Source organism: Pygocentrus nattereri, chromosome 29 (assembly GCF_015220715.1).
Source record: "Pygocentrus nattereri isolate fPygNat1 chromosome 29, fPygNat1.pri, whole genome shotgun sequence".
NCBI lineage: Eukaryota > Metazoa > Chordata > Actinopteri > Characiformes > Serrasalmidae > Pygocentrus > Pygocentrus nattereri.
This window is the reverse complement of record NC_051239.1, coordinates 18,548,225-18,564,860: the sequence shown is the minus strand read 5'-3', so window position 1 is coordinate 18,564,860 and position 16,636 is coordinate 18,548,225. Positions and strand designations below refer to the sequence as shown.

General features: G+C 40.6%; 1 protein-coding gene across 2 annotated transcripts in view; it reads right to left on the bottom strand.

Moving 5' to 3' along the window:
- The window catches only part of cacna1db (calcium channel, voltage-dependent, L type, alpha 1D subunit, b), a 150,358-nt gene that overhangs the window by 99,949 nt on the left and 33,773 nt on the right, over window positions 1-16,636 (bottom strand). For both annotated transcript variants that reach the window (XM_037536116.1, XM_037536117.1), the window contains 2 exons: window positions 14,702-15,050; window positions 13,828-13,933 (listed from right to left, as the gene is read on the bottom strand). In XM_037536116.1, coding sequence (XP_037392013.1) covers window positions 13,828-13,933; window positions 14,702-15,050 — 455 coding nt within the window. The remainder of the gene's footprint in view (window positions 1-13,827; window positions 13,934-14,701; window positions 15,051-16,636) is intronic.

Here is a 16,636-nt window from a genome sequence, read left to right as displayed (position 1 = left end):
CTGGCCAATAAGTGGTCCACTTCAGCTTCAGCTAACAAACAGCTGCATGTATCTAGTACACAGTATGCGTGGAACATAAGCTAGCTAGCACAACAAATAGCCCAGCTGAAATGTTTTTAGTTTTTAAAAAACGTGAACTGTAATAAACTAAATGTCAGAGAGATAAGATAACAAGTTTAGCTTGTGCACATCTGACAGACGTGCTATCCAAACTAAATGCTGGCCAACAGTTTCAAGTTGGTTTACTGCAATCCTTTAAAAAAGCATCTACTAGATGAAGAAATTCACTGTCTGAAGGTTTTTCTGTAGTTGGCTTGTTATTTGGAGAGAGAATTTTAGGTGGCTGGGGTTAGATCACACAACTTTGTGTGTACAGTTACACGGCTTAAAACAAGGGGGTCCAGACTTTTTTCAAAGAGGGCCAGATTGTACTGTGTTATAATACCTGACTGACTTATTATTGAGAAATACTTCAAAATATTAAGATTTCAAAATATGAGCGTTTATAATACATAATTAAATTGTTTACGAGCAACAGTACAACATGTCTAATGTATTAATCATATTCCTGTTCAAGCGTTTATTTGTGGAAAATATCATTTATGGGACAAACTAAACAAAAATCTATAAATGTTTGGTTTTGTTACGTAATGTTCTTTACATATCAAATAAATGCAGCGTAGCTACATTTTTGTTCGACCTTAAAGGGTTAATATTTACTGAACTACTGAATTTGTTCTGATAAGAAGTTTTCCATCTCACCAAAATCGGAAGTTTTGAGCGTTTAGTTTGAGCTTTATGTCTGTAATCTTGACTAAATGTTGTGTACTAGGATGAACTGCAACGTACTGGCTGGTGGGCCAGTTATAACAATCTGTAAAACAGAAGCCAGGGACTTAAAGGCCAGCCAATTCAAATTTGTCTGGGGTTGGACTTTGGACCCCCCCCCCCCGGCTTAAAACAATAATGTGGACATGTTTTTTAAACCAACTCCACATTTTTGACCTATTACAACTGCAAACAGCAAAATAAATTAAGAACACTAAATACCTACTATAGCTGTGTTGTAAGCTGGGTTACAGCCAAATGTATCTTGAAGCAGCTGTTTTTGAACAGTTTCTGCTAACTAGGTTTATAGCTTCAAAGGCAGGGATACTTTTATGGTGTTTACTGTAATTTAGCCTGCGTTCCGTCCACATTAAGTGAAGTTTAGTATTATTGCTTTGACTATGACAGATAACATTAATCATCTTCTATTTTAATGTAAAGTTGAGGTTTTGGCTCAAAGGTTGCAAATGAGAGTAACTGAGCATTGTATCCCTGCAAAACGTGTCATTTGAAACCAAATTACAAAACCACACAAGCAGCTGAACCAATGAAAAAGATACAACATCACAAAACCCAAACTATGGTTGGGAGTTTAGCAATCAAACTAGGTGTTAAAACAGCCCAGGTCTCGAGTTTGAGTCCCATCTCTGCAAAAATTGGAATCACATTAGCATAAGCAAATAATAATCTACATCAGATGTTTAGATTTAATTGCTATTCTAAACTAATATTTGATGAGATATTTATTATAAACCGGGTTACTGTGCTATAACGTGCTATAATAATAATTTTATCACTTATCGACCCCTATAGAAATAGGTGTTACAGGTCTCTGTAATACTAATCCAAGGGAGTTAACTCAAGTTTAGAAGATAACGTTTAAAATGTATGGGAGTGAAGTCGAGCAACCGGTGTTGAAGCAACAGAAAGGCTTTTGGCTCTGTAGCCTTTTGGTTAAGCTAACAATAGCTCAGTCAGCAGGCCAAACTGAAATAGCCCAGTATGCCTTATTACCTTTACATTGCCCAGTTATAGTGACAGCTCCTTACTAAACATGGAAAAGAATGGCACATTGCCACATTTGTTCCAAAATTATAGTAATTATACTAAGGATGTACGTAGAAGCAAAATTAAATACTCGCTGCAAATACAATGGTGTTTCTTTTAGTGTAACTACTTTTACCGTACCACACCAAATATGAGCAAAAAACATCAAAAATGCATTCTTTTGGGCAGTTAAAACATTTATTTATTTAAAAAAAATCTGAGGCTATGCAAGTACTTTCAGCTTGTAATCTAATTCACCAAGACTTACGAATTCTCAAAGACATACATACTCAGTAGCTTCCATCTTTAGCACTAACTTTGTACACAATGGCATGCAAAGCCAAGTTCATACAGCTGAAGTAAAGGGATCAATTCCCTCCCACGTGCATTTTTATATCAATAAGAATGATGATCTGTCCAGAAAGCCACTGCTTCCGTTTTATATAGCTCCAGGCATATAACCAGTGGATGTTGTGGACTGCAAATTGGCAAGCTATGCTCTCTGGTAACAGTCTGTGTGCATGTGTGTGTGTGTGTGCATGCACATGTGTGTTTGTGTGTGTGATAATGAGAACTGACCCTCTCGCTGTCACACACCCACTTGGAAAGCCCACACAAAGTCCCTCTGCTACAACGCGTTCATACAATGTGAGAAAGAGGGGGAACGAAAGAGAAAAAGGAGCAGTCAAAAAGAGATGTGACATGCAGAGGAAGCGCCACCTGATTACTGTCATCATGGTTTCTCTTATGGGTGTGAGATTATAATAGCATACAATGCAACCTGAATGTAAAGCAAAAGCTGACCTCAGGCACTGATATGGGAATTGTTGGCTGATATTCAATATATTACAGAAATATCTACAGATGATATATATATATATATATATATATATATATATATATATATATATATGAATAGATATAAGTCAAATAGAAATTGGGACTACATCCACCTGAATTTGCACTACAAACGTATAAAATTTTTCTCCATATAATTACAAATGCAGTAAAATAGGAAGCTAAAAAAAGTAGCTCAGCATCACCTAAACATTCAGTGTTTACCACACACCTAAAACATACTGTAATGCTGAGGGTCAAGAGGGAATCATTTACAAGTCTACGTAAGCATGTCAGTTGCATACAAATATTAATACCTCTAAGCCTTTTATTTACAAATATTCTACTGTTTATCTGCACATTGGTTTTGTCTTGGTTTCCTCAAGAACCACTTCAGCACCTGTTCAAAGAGAAAATCATGGTTCATCAGTAGGGACATTAAGTACAGAGAAACTGTGTGCTCACAAATGATCTCCGATGATCTACAGTCTGTCTGAGGGCCTTGTTTAGAAGTGCAGCTGTGTTTTATGCGCTCTTACAGTGGGAAACAGTGAATCGGAGTGTTTTATGACTGACAGGAGAAACTTGGTGTGGTTGGCGATGGGCCGTTCTACACAATGAGTTCAAACTGTGGCCCCAATGTTAAAAAAAAAAGACTCTCACACACACACACACACACACACACACACACACACACACACACACACACACACACATTTTCGAAGCCGCTTCTCCCTCAGGGTCGCAGACTACAAAGGCTACTTAAAAAAAAAAAAACAATTAAGATTCTGATCTTAGATATTTACAAAAATTGTGTTATGATCTATTTAAACCCAAGGCATTAACTGAGATAGTGAGCAATAAGCTAAATACATACAAAATCATCATTTATAGGCTACTTTCTGTTGAGACGTGGCTCAACACCCTAAATTTTAACTTTTGAAAATAATTCTTTTTTCCCATTTTTTAACATGCATGCATGTTAGAGCAGGAAGTGTGGTTGCATCCCTGATGGCCACATGGTGAGAAGTTAGATCCCATCATTTTGATGTTAAAGTGTGTCAAAATCTTAAGGTCAGTGTGTAACATTAAGAACTGTCACCACTGAAAACTTTTTGTCTGCAGGTGTTTTTATAAAAAAAAAAGTTATGATTTTGTTTAGAACTTTTCCAAGCTGTATTTGCTCGTCATGCACTGGCAAGTGTTTTTGAATTATGCTCAAAAAATTGTGAACTGAAGAACTGAAATAGCCACTACCGAACATTTAAAACTTGGTAGTGTTATAATTGTTTTGTTAGTGACAAACAGAATATTCAGTTATTCATTTTAGTAAAATGAACACAGAGATTATGTTCATTTCAAAGTGTCTTTCAGAGCAAAATGATTAAAGTCTAAAGTCTGCTAAATCAGTTAAAAGTCTGAAATGTGTTCTAAACTTACACTTGACCTTGCAACAATAGCAGAACCCTTTTTGGTGTTACACAGAACCATTTTCTAAAAGATTCTATACAGAACCATATACAGTACATTCTCCATCAATATTTCACCATGCAAAGAATGAATTAAGCATGAAATGGTTACTCATTGTTCTAAATAGAACTGTTCTCTTTATTAAAGAACCACAGAGGAACACTCCTACTTGATCCAAGGTAACTAATGTTAACAAATCTAGCTATTGCACTTCATTTAAAATCAGCTTCATTTTAATGATGTAATTGTTAATGTGCATTGCACTCATTTACACTAGCAACTACTTTATTGTAAACAGGTAACTCAGTAGGCTACTGGTATGGGCAAATGCATCCCTACAGGCTATTATTCTAAAGATAGTCTAAAGACTGGTATACACTCACCGTCTACTTTATACCTTGCTGGTAAAAGGTTGGACCCCCCTTTGCCTTCAGAACTGCCTTAATTCTTCATGCCATGCTTTCAACAAGGTGTTTGAAACACTCCTCAGAGATTTTGGTCCATATTGACATGAGAGCATCACACAGTTGCTGCAGATTTGTCAGCTGCACATCTGTGATGCGAATCTCCCGTTCCACCACATCCCAAAGGTGCTCTATTGGATTGAGATGTAGTGACTGTGGAGGCCACTGGAGTACAGTGAACTGTCATGTTCAAGAAACCAGTTTGAGATGATATGAGCTCTGTGACATGGTGCATTATCCTGCTGGAAGTAGCCATCAGAAGATGGGCACACTGGTCATAAAGGGATATGGTCAGCAACAATACTCAGATAGGCTGCGGTGTTTAAACGATGGCCCAAAGTGTGCCAAGAAAATATCCCCCACACCATTAAACCACCACCACCACCAGCCTGAACCAGTGATACAATGCAGGATGGATCTATGCTTAGTCTCAGTTTCCTGTTCTTAGCTGACAGGAGCGGCACCCGGTGTGGTTTTCTGCTGCTGTAGCCCATCTTCTTCAAGGTTTGACGTGTTGTGCGGTCAGAGGTGGTATTCTGCATTCCTCGGTTGTAACAAGTGGTTATTTGAGTTCCTGCTGCCTTTCTATCATCTGGAACCAGTCTGCCCATTCTCCTCTGACCTCTCACATCAACAAGGCATTTTCGTCCACACAACTGACCGCTCACTGGATATTTCCTCTTTGTCGGACCGTTCTCTGTAAACCCTAGAGATGGTTGTGTGTGAAAATCCCAGTAGATCAGCAGTTTCTGAAATACTCAGACCAGCCCGTCTGGCACCAACAACCACGTTCAAAGTCCCTTAAATCCCCTTTCTTCCCCGTTCTGATGCTCGATCTGCACTTCAGCAGGTTGTCTTGACCACCTCTACAGGCCTAAATGCAGTGAGTTGTGGTCATGTGATTGGCTGATTACCTATTTGCGTTAACAAGCAACCGAACCTAATAAAGCTGAGGTGAGTGTATATCCAGTGGCAGAAGGCTACTGAAACTAGGAAAGAAAAGCTTGAGCCTGCACACTGTTTCCTCTCATATATGTGCTGTTTTACTTGTGTAGTGCAGCAATAACTATGCAGACACTAAAATCTGCTAACGAAACTGTGTGGGTGAGTGAGTGAGTGAGTGAGTGAGTGAGTGAGTGAGTGAGTGAGTGAGTGAGTGAGTGAGTGAGTGAGTGAGTGAGTAATGACACCATGATTTTTGACAAAAGTGGCATCAGCCTGACCGATAACTTGTTGACCCCTAATGCAAGGTAAAGAATATGATACCAGAATGTCTGTTACAAGCATTGCGTAGGCTAGAACTCTTCGGTATCAAGGCTTGTGTATGAAAATGAATGCATCCTAGAGCTAACATAACAAAGAAAATGCCATATTATAGAAATCAGCGGTCAGAAATCATATCCTAGCGGTGGTATAAATAAACAAAATGTATTAACAAAGTAAAGGATTTCACATTAAGCACTGTTATATATCAGTATATGCGACTGCAGGGCTGTGTCTCAGACAAGGCTGTGTGCAGTGTTGGGGCACCCCAGGGGACTGTGTTAGCTCCATTCCTGTACAACCTGTACACCTCTGACTTCAGGTACAACACAGAGTCGTGTCTCGGAAATTCTCGGATGACACGGCTATTGTGGGGTGCACAAGGAACGGACAGGAGGAGGAATACAGGAAGCTGGTGACTGGTGTAAGCTGAACCAGCTGCAGCTACACATCAGTAAGTCTGAGGAGATGGTGCTGGAACCTGTCTTGTCAGCAGTCACTATTGAGGGTGTTGATGTGAAGGTGGTTGGGACATAAAAAAATCTGGGTGTGCACTTCGACAACAAGCCGGACTGGAGCTGTAACACTCTTGCAGTGTACAAGAGAGGCCAAAGCCGTCTCTTCTTTCTGAGGAGGCTGAGGTCTTTTGGCGTGAGCACTAAGCTCCTATGGACATTCTACCAGTCTGTTGTAGCGAGTGCTCTATTCTATGCTGTTATGTTCTGGGGCAGCAGCATTAAAAGTGCTCTGAACAAATAAATAAACTTATCCGGAAGGCTGGCTCTGTTGTAGGAGCCAAGCTGGACTCTTTGGAGGCTGTAGCAGAACAGAGGACGCTCAACAAGCTGTTAGTCATCTTGGACAACACCTCGCACCCTCTGCATGCGACACTGGATGAACGGAGAAGCTCATTCAGTGGCCGTCTGTCACATCTGTGCTGTGCTAAAGAGTGCCATCTTTCTTACCTACTGCTATAAGGCTCTACAACAATTCTTACTGCAGAGACGGTACTGATCTGCTGTCTGAACTGCGCTGAAGCACATCACTATATCTCCTCTTCGATTAATACACACTGTGCAGTTTATCACAACTATTACTGTAATGACACTTTTCACTGTGCACTTTACACTACAATATTGATGCAACTCAAAGTTAGTCATGTCTATAATATGAGCTGTTAGACTACCTCCTCTATCTTTTATATAATGATATGTGCACCTGGTGAATTTCCATGTTTAAAATATGATAAGAAGAGGACAAGAAGACGGGGTATATCCTGTGCCGTATGTTGGGCTGGTGCAGTAAAGGTAGTACTGACAAGTACATTCCCCACTTTGTTTTATGTTTGAGCAACTTAATAGCTCTCAGTAAAGTGCTCTGTGGGACTGTGGGAACATTTTGATAACGTTATAAACCATTAGAGAAGGTAATTATAGTGATTTACGATTTTAAATTGGCACGTGCCCAAAATATGTACACATGTAATCTGGTCCTAATAAAGCTGCTATTCAGTCACTGCAGGGCAAGACACAAGCTGCCAATATGCCACTGTGTCACCATTGCCCAATACAATCAATGAAGCATGCACACATAAGTACAGCTGCAAACTGGTCATGTTACACGCAGCTCTAGAAGAGCTTTTTTTATACTGTGTTCCTATTATCTGTCTGCTGTAGGAGGTGGACAGAAGAAAACAGCATAACTCAAATGGCATATCAAGCTACCACATATAGGACCAGCACAATGTGGCTTATCTGCAAACATGTGATTACTTCATAGAACCTGCTGCGTCCTCTGCCCTTATGGTGGGACACAAACATGCATGCACACACACACACGCACGCACACACACACACACACACACACACACACACACACACACAGTGAATGCTGCATTGCTTATCCTGACTCATTTCCCTTCGCTCGCTGGTTAAACCCTTAATCCCCACAGTTAGATAGACACAACCTGACATTTTCTGAGAATACGTTTCTGCACACGCAAACCCAAACACACAATCTCTGAGCTTTGAATGGATGGCAACTCCTTTGCTAGACATCTCTTACATCATATAGGCCAAGCTTCATTCCTGTAGTCAAATTCAGGCAGAGCAGGATAACAGTTAGGTTTGTTAGGCTAGGTTCATTCTGAGGTGTTCTTTAAACAGGACCATGTGAATTATGTAGTGTCCATTCTAGACAAGATTGGGAGGGGCAACTAGGCCCACCTAATTGCTGTGGTTAATAATGTAATATTAGCATCGGGTCAAAAGCTGACCTATATTAGGTACTTGGGTTGTTATAAAAAGTCACAACAGCAGGTGCCTAAAGTTGACATTTCTTTGGTAAGAGTTAGGAACCACTAGCACTGCACACAAGCAGCCCAAAAAGAGACTTTTGAATTTTCACTAGACTTTTGACCAGAGGCATAAACTGATGTGCTGCTTGCCATGTGCTCAGCATAAAAGACTGCACTGATTAACACAAGAGGATACTGAAAGCAGTGGTCTCTTCAGTGTAGAAGCAGCACAATTACCATTTTTGTTCTGAAATGAGCTTTAGGCTTATTTTGTCAACCAGTCAATGTAAAGAATGCCAAAATAATAACAGGGACGCTGACAAATGTATCAATCAAACCCCAGGGGCAACAATCAGCGTCCCTTTCTGTTTGCGGAGGAAAAGAAGAACTGTTGATTGGATTAGTGGGCAGTAATCAAGATTACTAGACGCCTACTAAGTTCTATGGTAGGGGAAACACTGAAACTTGCCTTCGTGAGCTTTCTCAGTCTGAGCTGTTCCAAGAAACTCTCCAGTACTGACACCCATCCTAAAGAAAACGGCCTCTGGGTCTTGTGGCACGTCAACTCCTAAATCATTTAAAGTCTCAATCAGGAACTGCTGAAACAATACCATTAGGATTAGGATTAAGATTAGCACTAAGTTTTCTAATGGGGAAGGGTTTAACACAGAATTTGCTGCTTACAGCAAAATAATCCGTGTCAATGTGTGCATGCAAGACAAAAAAAATCTTCTCAGTGCAGAAATCCTAATGCATGTAATCTGTCATTTGTCATGATCTCTGTCTGAAATGACTATTGTGCATGATTCAGTAGTCTAGTCATTACTCTGTTCGCCTCTTTCACTCTGTTGGACTTCTGCTATTCGAATTTGTGATTGAAAAGTCTTGTGTTGACAACGGAGTAGAAAATTTTAGGTTCTCTTAAAGGGAAAATCTTTACTAATCTCTGGAATAGCTACAAAGTTATTCAGGATGAACAGTCTCTTCAACTACTGCATTGGCAATTGCTGAATTGCTGGCCCAGAATTTTAGTACACACTTCAATAACCGAAGAGTATCTAAACCAGTGCCTGTGGTAACTGAATAATAAGCCTTAGTATGTAATAAGACCCGGTTTTTAAGGGGTTATACCAGAAGCAGTGTGGTGTGGCATCAGAATTTTGTGATTTTCTCATTCTCATTTTCATCTGCCTGGATATCAGAAGTGAAAACATGTATTTTGTACACACCTCTGGAGGCACCCTACTTGTAGTAACCAGTAGAAAAAACATCGGAAGCGTAATAGCTGTATTTTAAATGCTAAGACAGTTCAAACACTGTTAAAATGTTGGCAGTTTCTAGTGTTAACTTTGGAAAATGTGTATCACTGCTGCAGGTTGAGAATATTGCCTGTTACTGTTGCCTCTTTTACAGTGATCTAAACAGAGTGCAAAAAACAGAAGGAAAGGACGGGAATCAGGCTTAAAATATTTGATAACTAGGGATGCACTGATACTGCTTTTTGTCTTCCGATACTTACACTTGGTTTTTAAGTGTCAATGCTGAGTACAGATACTGAAACAAGTTCTAATCTAACTAGCGTATAAATCCTTATAGTTATAAATTCCGCTTTGTAGCTCAAACACTTTATGTTAATTAAAGCAGTGTTCTATGTCACAAATAGAGTATAGTTGACAACTGACGTAAATATATGCTTGTCCAAAACAGTTAACAACAGGTCTGAACGATATGTAAACCTGTGAGGTGTATACGTAAGCATGCAGCAGCTCCTCTGACACACTAACACAGCCAGGAAGCTGCTGTGCTGAGGGCTAAACCTAGGCTAAAAGCCATCATTACACCAAGAAACCAGCAGTTCCTCTAATATATACCTCTAATGTTCATTCCCTGTAATAACCTGCACTAATATTAACTCAGACTGTAACAGACCTCACAGTGGGTAATGAGTGTTATTTTTACTACAGCTTGTCTCAAACTTGAAATAATCCCACACTTTTGATGTGTTACTTTCTTTATTTTCATTGATTGGATACTGTGTTTAAGTACCAGCATCGGCATCGGTCTGGTATTGGCATTGGTGCCACCCTAGCTGATTCAATTAAATTAGAACTGGATGGGCGCCAATCCTAGTATTCTATAAAGAACTGGGACAACCCTTAAAGGAACAGAAATGTCTTTTTATACTTTCAACGAACACTTGCTTACAGAAAGTGTGTATTCATTTGCCACATGATGCAACAAGATGCATGGAGATGCTTAAAATACTTAGCCCATTCACCTAAAATGCACATATTTACATGGAGAGGTTTTGGGTAAATGGTTATTATTTAGCACTACAGCTCAGCCAGGAGCATCATTAATCAGCACAAAAACAAAAAAAACACTGGAGAGGGCTTGAAGGACTTGCATCATTAAAGTAGAACACCAACAGCCCCATAACCCTCATTAACCTCAGCACCACCCCCTCCCTTTGACTGACAGCTAATCCACAGCAGGGCTTAATCCTTTAGCCAGCAGTAAGATCAGCACTATAACCCCAGCAGCCATGACACACATACGCACACTAACCAGGACATGCAACCCTTCCTAAGGCACATACTTATTCATACTCATCCAAACTGCAGGTGTTTTTTATCATATGGATGATGGAACCCCTTGAGAGAAAGCAAGTACTACAGGCATAGCTGCTAATTTCAGGGAGGCACTGGATCCTTGGTCCCTCCAAATCTAAAAGCAGGTGGAGTGGTCCTCCAAGTGTAACGTTAAGTTTGATAAAAGCCGTGGTAGTGAAGCTGCATAGAAAAGGTGGAAAACAGAAGGGCTTTTAAGCATGCAGGGATGCTCCAGGAACCATTCTGCTGTTTTCTGCATGCATGTATTTGACTGGTTCTATTCACAGCCTGGCATGTTGGCCTTCTAAGGCAAGCATGAGGTACAGCTGACTTAATGTAGCATTTTAATTGTGTTTTTGCTAGATTTTTATTTTTAATGATAAAGACGTTATCCTTAAAATGATGGAAGATATTTCTCCAGGACGCATATCTAATTTCATCGCTTTCCCTGTTTACCTGCTATATTATCATATAAGACGATAAGAATGTAAAACAATTGCTATCTTTTAGGTTTTCTTGCTCTCGCTTGTCCATAGAGTGAACACCAGATGCTAAATATGTAATTTAAATAAAATATATCACTCAGCAGTTCCAACTTCAGCTGGAGTGTGATCATATGACATTATCATAGTGCGACTTAAGCCCTTTTTTGAGCTAAACTGGCTTTGCCTGGGAAGGTACTGTAATTTGAGATTACAAACAAGATCTGTGACATTAATCCAGTATAAATGTGCCATAGTTTTAACAAGTAAAAGTTCTAACACCTTCTATAATTTGCCAAACTCTAAGCTCCCTCAGTAATAATACTCCTGCTATAATCAACATCACAGTAACAGAAAACAGTCTATTTTTTGTGTGTCGACAACTATCTTGCAGCTTGATTTGATCCGAATCTTAAATTCATGACAGGACTCCCTAAGTTGGCACAGTTTCTTTATCATCAAAACAGAACTACTGCAATCTAAAACATCTTTAGTTGTGCTAATTACAAGGAGAATGAAATGAAGTGACATATATGGGCAGCGTATAGTTGAATGAGACCGCTTTACTAGCTGAACGCTATTGTATTAATTGGAAGATTTCACTTTTTGATTGTTTGTAGCTTTAACTTTAGTCTTAATGCTGAAGTGAATGCCCAAATTATGATATTTCAATTTTGGCTATCAGAGGCAATTTGAGGAAATTACAGATACCAGATGATCCTGTCCCCCGCAACTTCCTCCAGCTCATTCCCAGGGAACCCAAGCCGCTCCCAGGCCGACTTGGCAATATTAGATGTAACCCCTCCAGTGGGTCCTAGGACGACCCCGGGGTCTTATCCCGGTAGGCCGTGCCTGGTACACCCCCACCGGGAGGCGTCCAGGGGGCATCCGAATCAGATGCCCGAACCACCTCAGCTGGCTCCTCTCAATGCAGATGGTGTTCATTATGTGGGTGGAGGTGAGCCCAACTATATCTAGTTGGTACCTCTCAACCTCCTGCACAAGCTCCAGCTCCTTACCCCCCCAGTGAGGTTACATTCCATGTGCCAAGAGCCAGTTTCTGCCGTAAGGGCCTAGGCCACCAAGGGCCCCTCTGCAATCTCCCACTGCCTGTGCAGCACTGTACTGCTCCCCCATGCTGGACCTTGCGGGTGGTGGGCCCACATGGTCCCCCCACGTTGCCTCTTCGGGCTGAGCCCGGCCGGGTTCCTAATCCTAATTTTTTATTTAGTGTGTATACATTTCAGTAGTATTGGACATATACACTATTTTAACTGTTAAGTCTTAACACCAGGGTTCCCCTGAGTTCCCTTTAAAGTCCTTTTGTAGCCCATCTGGCAAATGTTGAGGGAGATAAAGCTGCAGATGAACTAAAAGCAATGTTTTTATTATAGTGAAAGTGCACAGTACGCAGATGAACAAAAGCAGGCAACTAGCCAACAGTGAACGTGAAAAGGCATGCGCCAAGTTCAATGGGCGGTCCCTTCTTCTAATGCAGTGTAACGTTGGGTTGGCGGGGGGGCACTGTTACTGCATAGCTTTGTATTAACACAATATAATTACAAAAGTGTAAGGAAACACAATACACTGTTAATAATCTTAATACTTTTTCCCACAATTCCTGGTCATATTTCCACATCTTTCACTAGATTAGAACATACATATAAAATCATTTCATTTCTCCCAACTCCCAATGTTTATCATCAGTCAGAGCTCAAACAAAACAAAGTCATATTCACACACAGAGCCTATCACTGTATTACTCACGCTGCCTTCAAACCTAATACCACGACAGCGCTAATACTATGTGACAGCAGACACGTTGTCAGTGATGAGCTGGTGATGCAAGAGAATGTGTGACATAATTATTTATTTGTGTCACATGGTGCTAATGATGCCGTGATAGTATGCAAATGTTCGTACTTAATTAAAAGCATGTTAGACAATTCCAAACAGTGTTCGTTTGATGCCAGCCTGACGTATAAGACATTGGTCAAAGACTCAGTAGCTGTCCAATCCAAAGCTCTTGGGGATGTGGCTGTTTTACAAAACTGTTCGGTTGACTGCATTTATAATATCCTTAAATTAAGAAAGCAAGCAAACATTATACAGCTGCATGGTTACTGAATGAGACTCTCTCTTAGCTGCTCTCTCTTCTACGATATTACTCGCACTGTGTTATAGACGCAAACACAAAGCACACCTAGTGCATACAACCTATTCAACAGCACTGTCCAGACAAACGAAACATGACACTGCAATAAAGACAACCCAGGAAAGCACAATCATCTACCAATCACAGCCAAACATAAACAACAATGAGCCAATGATACAAGACCCGAGTAAATACAAGCAGAGAACCACCTGCAGGTCTTCTGCTACTTCAGAGCAGAAGGGCTCAAGCATGGATTCACAGCACATTAAATCAGCCCACCAACCAAAGACTAGCATCTCTGTAAAGGAAAATCAGCAGACAGCTCAAAGCAAATGACAGATCTTTCAGAGACGTAGACTACTGCTGTACTCACCAGGTCATGATTGGTTGAATTGGAATCATCTTCTGGGAAAGGGACATAAACAGCTAAGGCCACACAGTTGGCAAAAATAGAGAGTAATATAAAGATATCAAAAGGTCTGGAAAGCAAATGGTTAAGGAGAAACAGAAAATAAATCAAAACCAGCTTTCTATCATTCTACCCTTCTCCTGGCATTCTATAAAAATGTCCACTTTTTTATGTTTTTTGCAGAATTGTAAAAGTCCCTTTTGAACTGTGTTGACATTTCATGCTAAATGGATCAACAGAAATGTTTAATATCTGTAAATATATGTACAGTAGAGATGATCTTGGCTATCTCTTCAACTGTTCACATTTGGAATAAAATAGAATTGACCTGATAAAATGATAAGATAGTGTTTCAAAATTAAAAGTATGTTACAGAAACATCACGTAAGGAGTCCTTGTTCATGTGTTTTACATTTTTGTTCATAAAATCCTCATTAAAACAGTTTAAAATATCTGGATCAACTAGAATCACTGTGAAAGAAGCCTAGACTAAACAGAATGCCCAATGGTAATTCTCCACTGACACTGAAATTCAGTGCAAGATTAGGTTTAATCTATGTCGAAGAGACTGGAAACTATATGTATTTTAAAAAATACTTCAGCCAGAAATGTTAACAGTGAATGACAGCTTGTGAAAACCTGTTTCCATTTCAGCTTCTCATTTGCATCACATTACCTGACCTAATGAGGAACATATATATATATAGACATAATGGCAGATGAAGAAATCCTTTAGTTCCTCAGATCACAGCCACCTGCTCTTAGTCTCACATCAATATAACTCTGTATCCAGCCCAAGCAATGATCTCATCCCATGAGAAAGCTAATGGAAGGATACTTCCACTCCACCAGACTGATGCAGGCCCTGCGTATAGGGTTGTTGAGGGTGAGGCAGAAGAGTGCCCGTGGAGGCCTGCTGTTGGTGGAGCTGCCCTGCTTCTTGCTTTTGGCGTACTGCTGCCTCTTCCTCTGGGACAGGGAGCCCACAGGTGTGGAACCTGCCACCGACTGCCCGCTCATCGTCTGGGGGTTGTCACCCTTGGCGCTTCTCGCAGCATTGATCGCAGCCTGCCAGGACAGACTAGCAGTCTGGGGGTGTGCCTGCCTGGAACGGGAGGGGCTTTCGGACCAAGAGGGAGGAGCCTCACTAGAGGGAGGGGCTCTGGTGCCGCTGGCATAGTTTGCCCCTGAGGATGAGAAGCAGGAGAAGGAAAATGTGTGAGGTCGAGAGTTTGAAAAAGTTAGCGCGTACGAGGAACAGAAAGTGAGTGAGTGTGAAAGAGAATGAGAGAGAGAGAGAGAAAAATCAATATACTGTCATGTGGAAAAGCAGAGCTGTATCTGGTGGTGGAATTTCTGGGTCATTTGATCCGCTCTGTCAGACGGACTAGGCTTTAGCAGTTAGTGCCAAGTTATATGTATCAGGAGAACACACCTTCACACGAGGCCTTACGGCTGCAGCTAGAACTGCTGTTAATCCTTTTCCAGCTGCTGTTTAAGTTCAGAAAAGAGCACCTACATATTCCTTTTTTATGTGTTATAGGCTTGTGTGTAGATTCCCATGCAGCACCACCCACGCAAAAGATCTGCTTTATGATCAAATCTAGAGACGCTTCCTATGAAATGTTCTGGGCACAGACACAGAAGAGCTTGCGGAAAGGCTATTAATAGCATCTCGAAAGAAATGTGTGGACAAAGTGAATCTCCTTGACAACGCCTGCAAACAGCAGCCGTCTACAACCGAATAGGTGCTTCACATGTAATGACACAAACGAAGTCAAATCCAGGGCTCTAGCACAGGCTTGAACACATGGTTTGTACCAATGACAAGAGCTGTATGAAGTGGTCATTAATCCTGATGATCTGGACTGGATCTCTTCTAGTAGTAACAACCTGAAGCAAACGTTGAAACACTGCCTTGCAATCTAAATCATCATATATTTCAAAGAGGCTCTGTGCTTATTCCTTTAATGCTTGTTGGTAAACCTGTTTTATAGAAGGGCAGTATGAACATGTTCCTAAAAGTTCCCTCAGTGTAGGAAAACAAATCTTTCACAACAGTGTTACTGCACTTCAAAACAGTCAAAGCACAGAAATGAACGTGCAAAATAAACATGCCTTTTTGAACTCATTGCTTTTGTGATCTTATGAAAACCAACATACTTACATACGTCTACCTACAACCGTTTAGATCCGCCCCTTCACCCTGAAGTTATAGACGGTTTCAGCCTAAACTGCTTTTGAATGAGGCACAACACAGGGCAGCCAATGTGTGTGTGTGTGTGTGTGTGTGTGTGTGTGTGTGTGTGTGTGTGTTATATACAGTAACAAAATGTACTATATACGTTCATTCTAAGGGATAAAGAGAGGTGAGAAAATGAATGATGACTAATTTTGGTAGATACAGGCACTAAACTGTTCTAGATGGACTACAGGGACAAAAATAAAATAGAAGAAAAATTCAGTCTAACTTGAGTCTTGGGCAGTTTCAGGCTGCATGTTTTAGCAGTTGAATGGCCAACACAATGTACCACACACATACAAAATGTTTGCCTAAATTATTCCACCATTTGTTCCCATCTGCTCAAGTGCTCCACAAGGCACAATAGAATGCGCCTGTCAGCTTGTGAGCATTTGGGCAGAGATCAAACAGGACAGTGATATAGGAATCATATCAGTACCAACACGTAACTGCTTACAAAAAGTGGGAAGATGTTTAAATTTGGCCAATATCTGTGGACGTGTCCGGTGTACTCCAGTAGAGCATAATGGA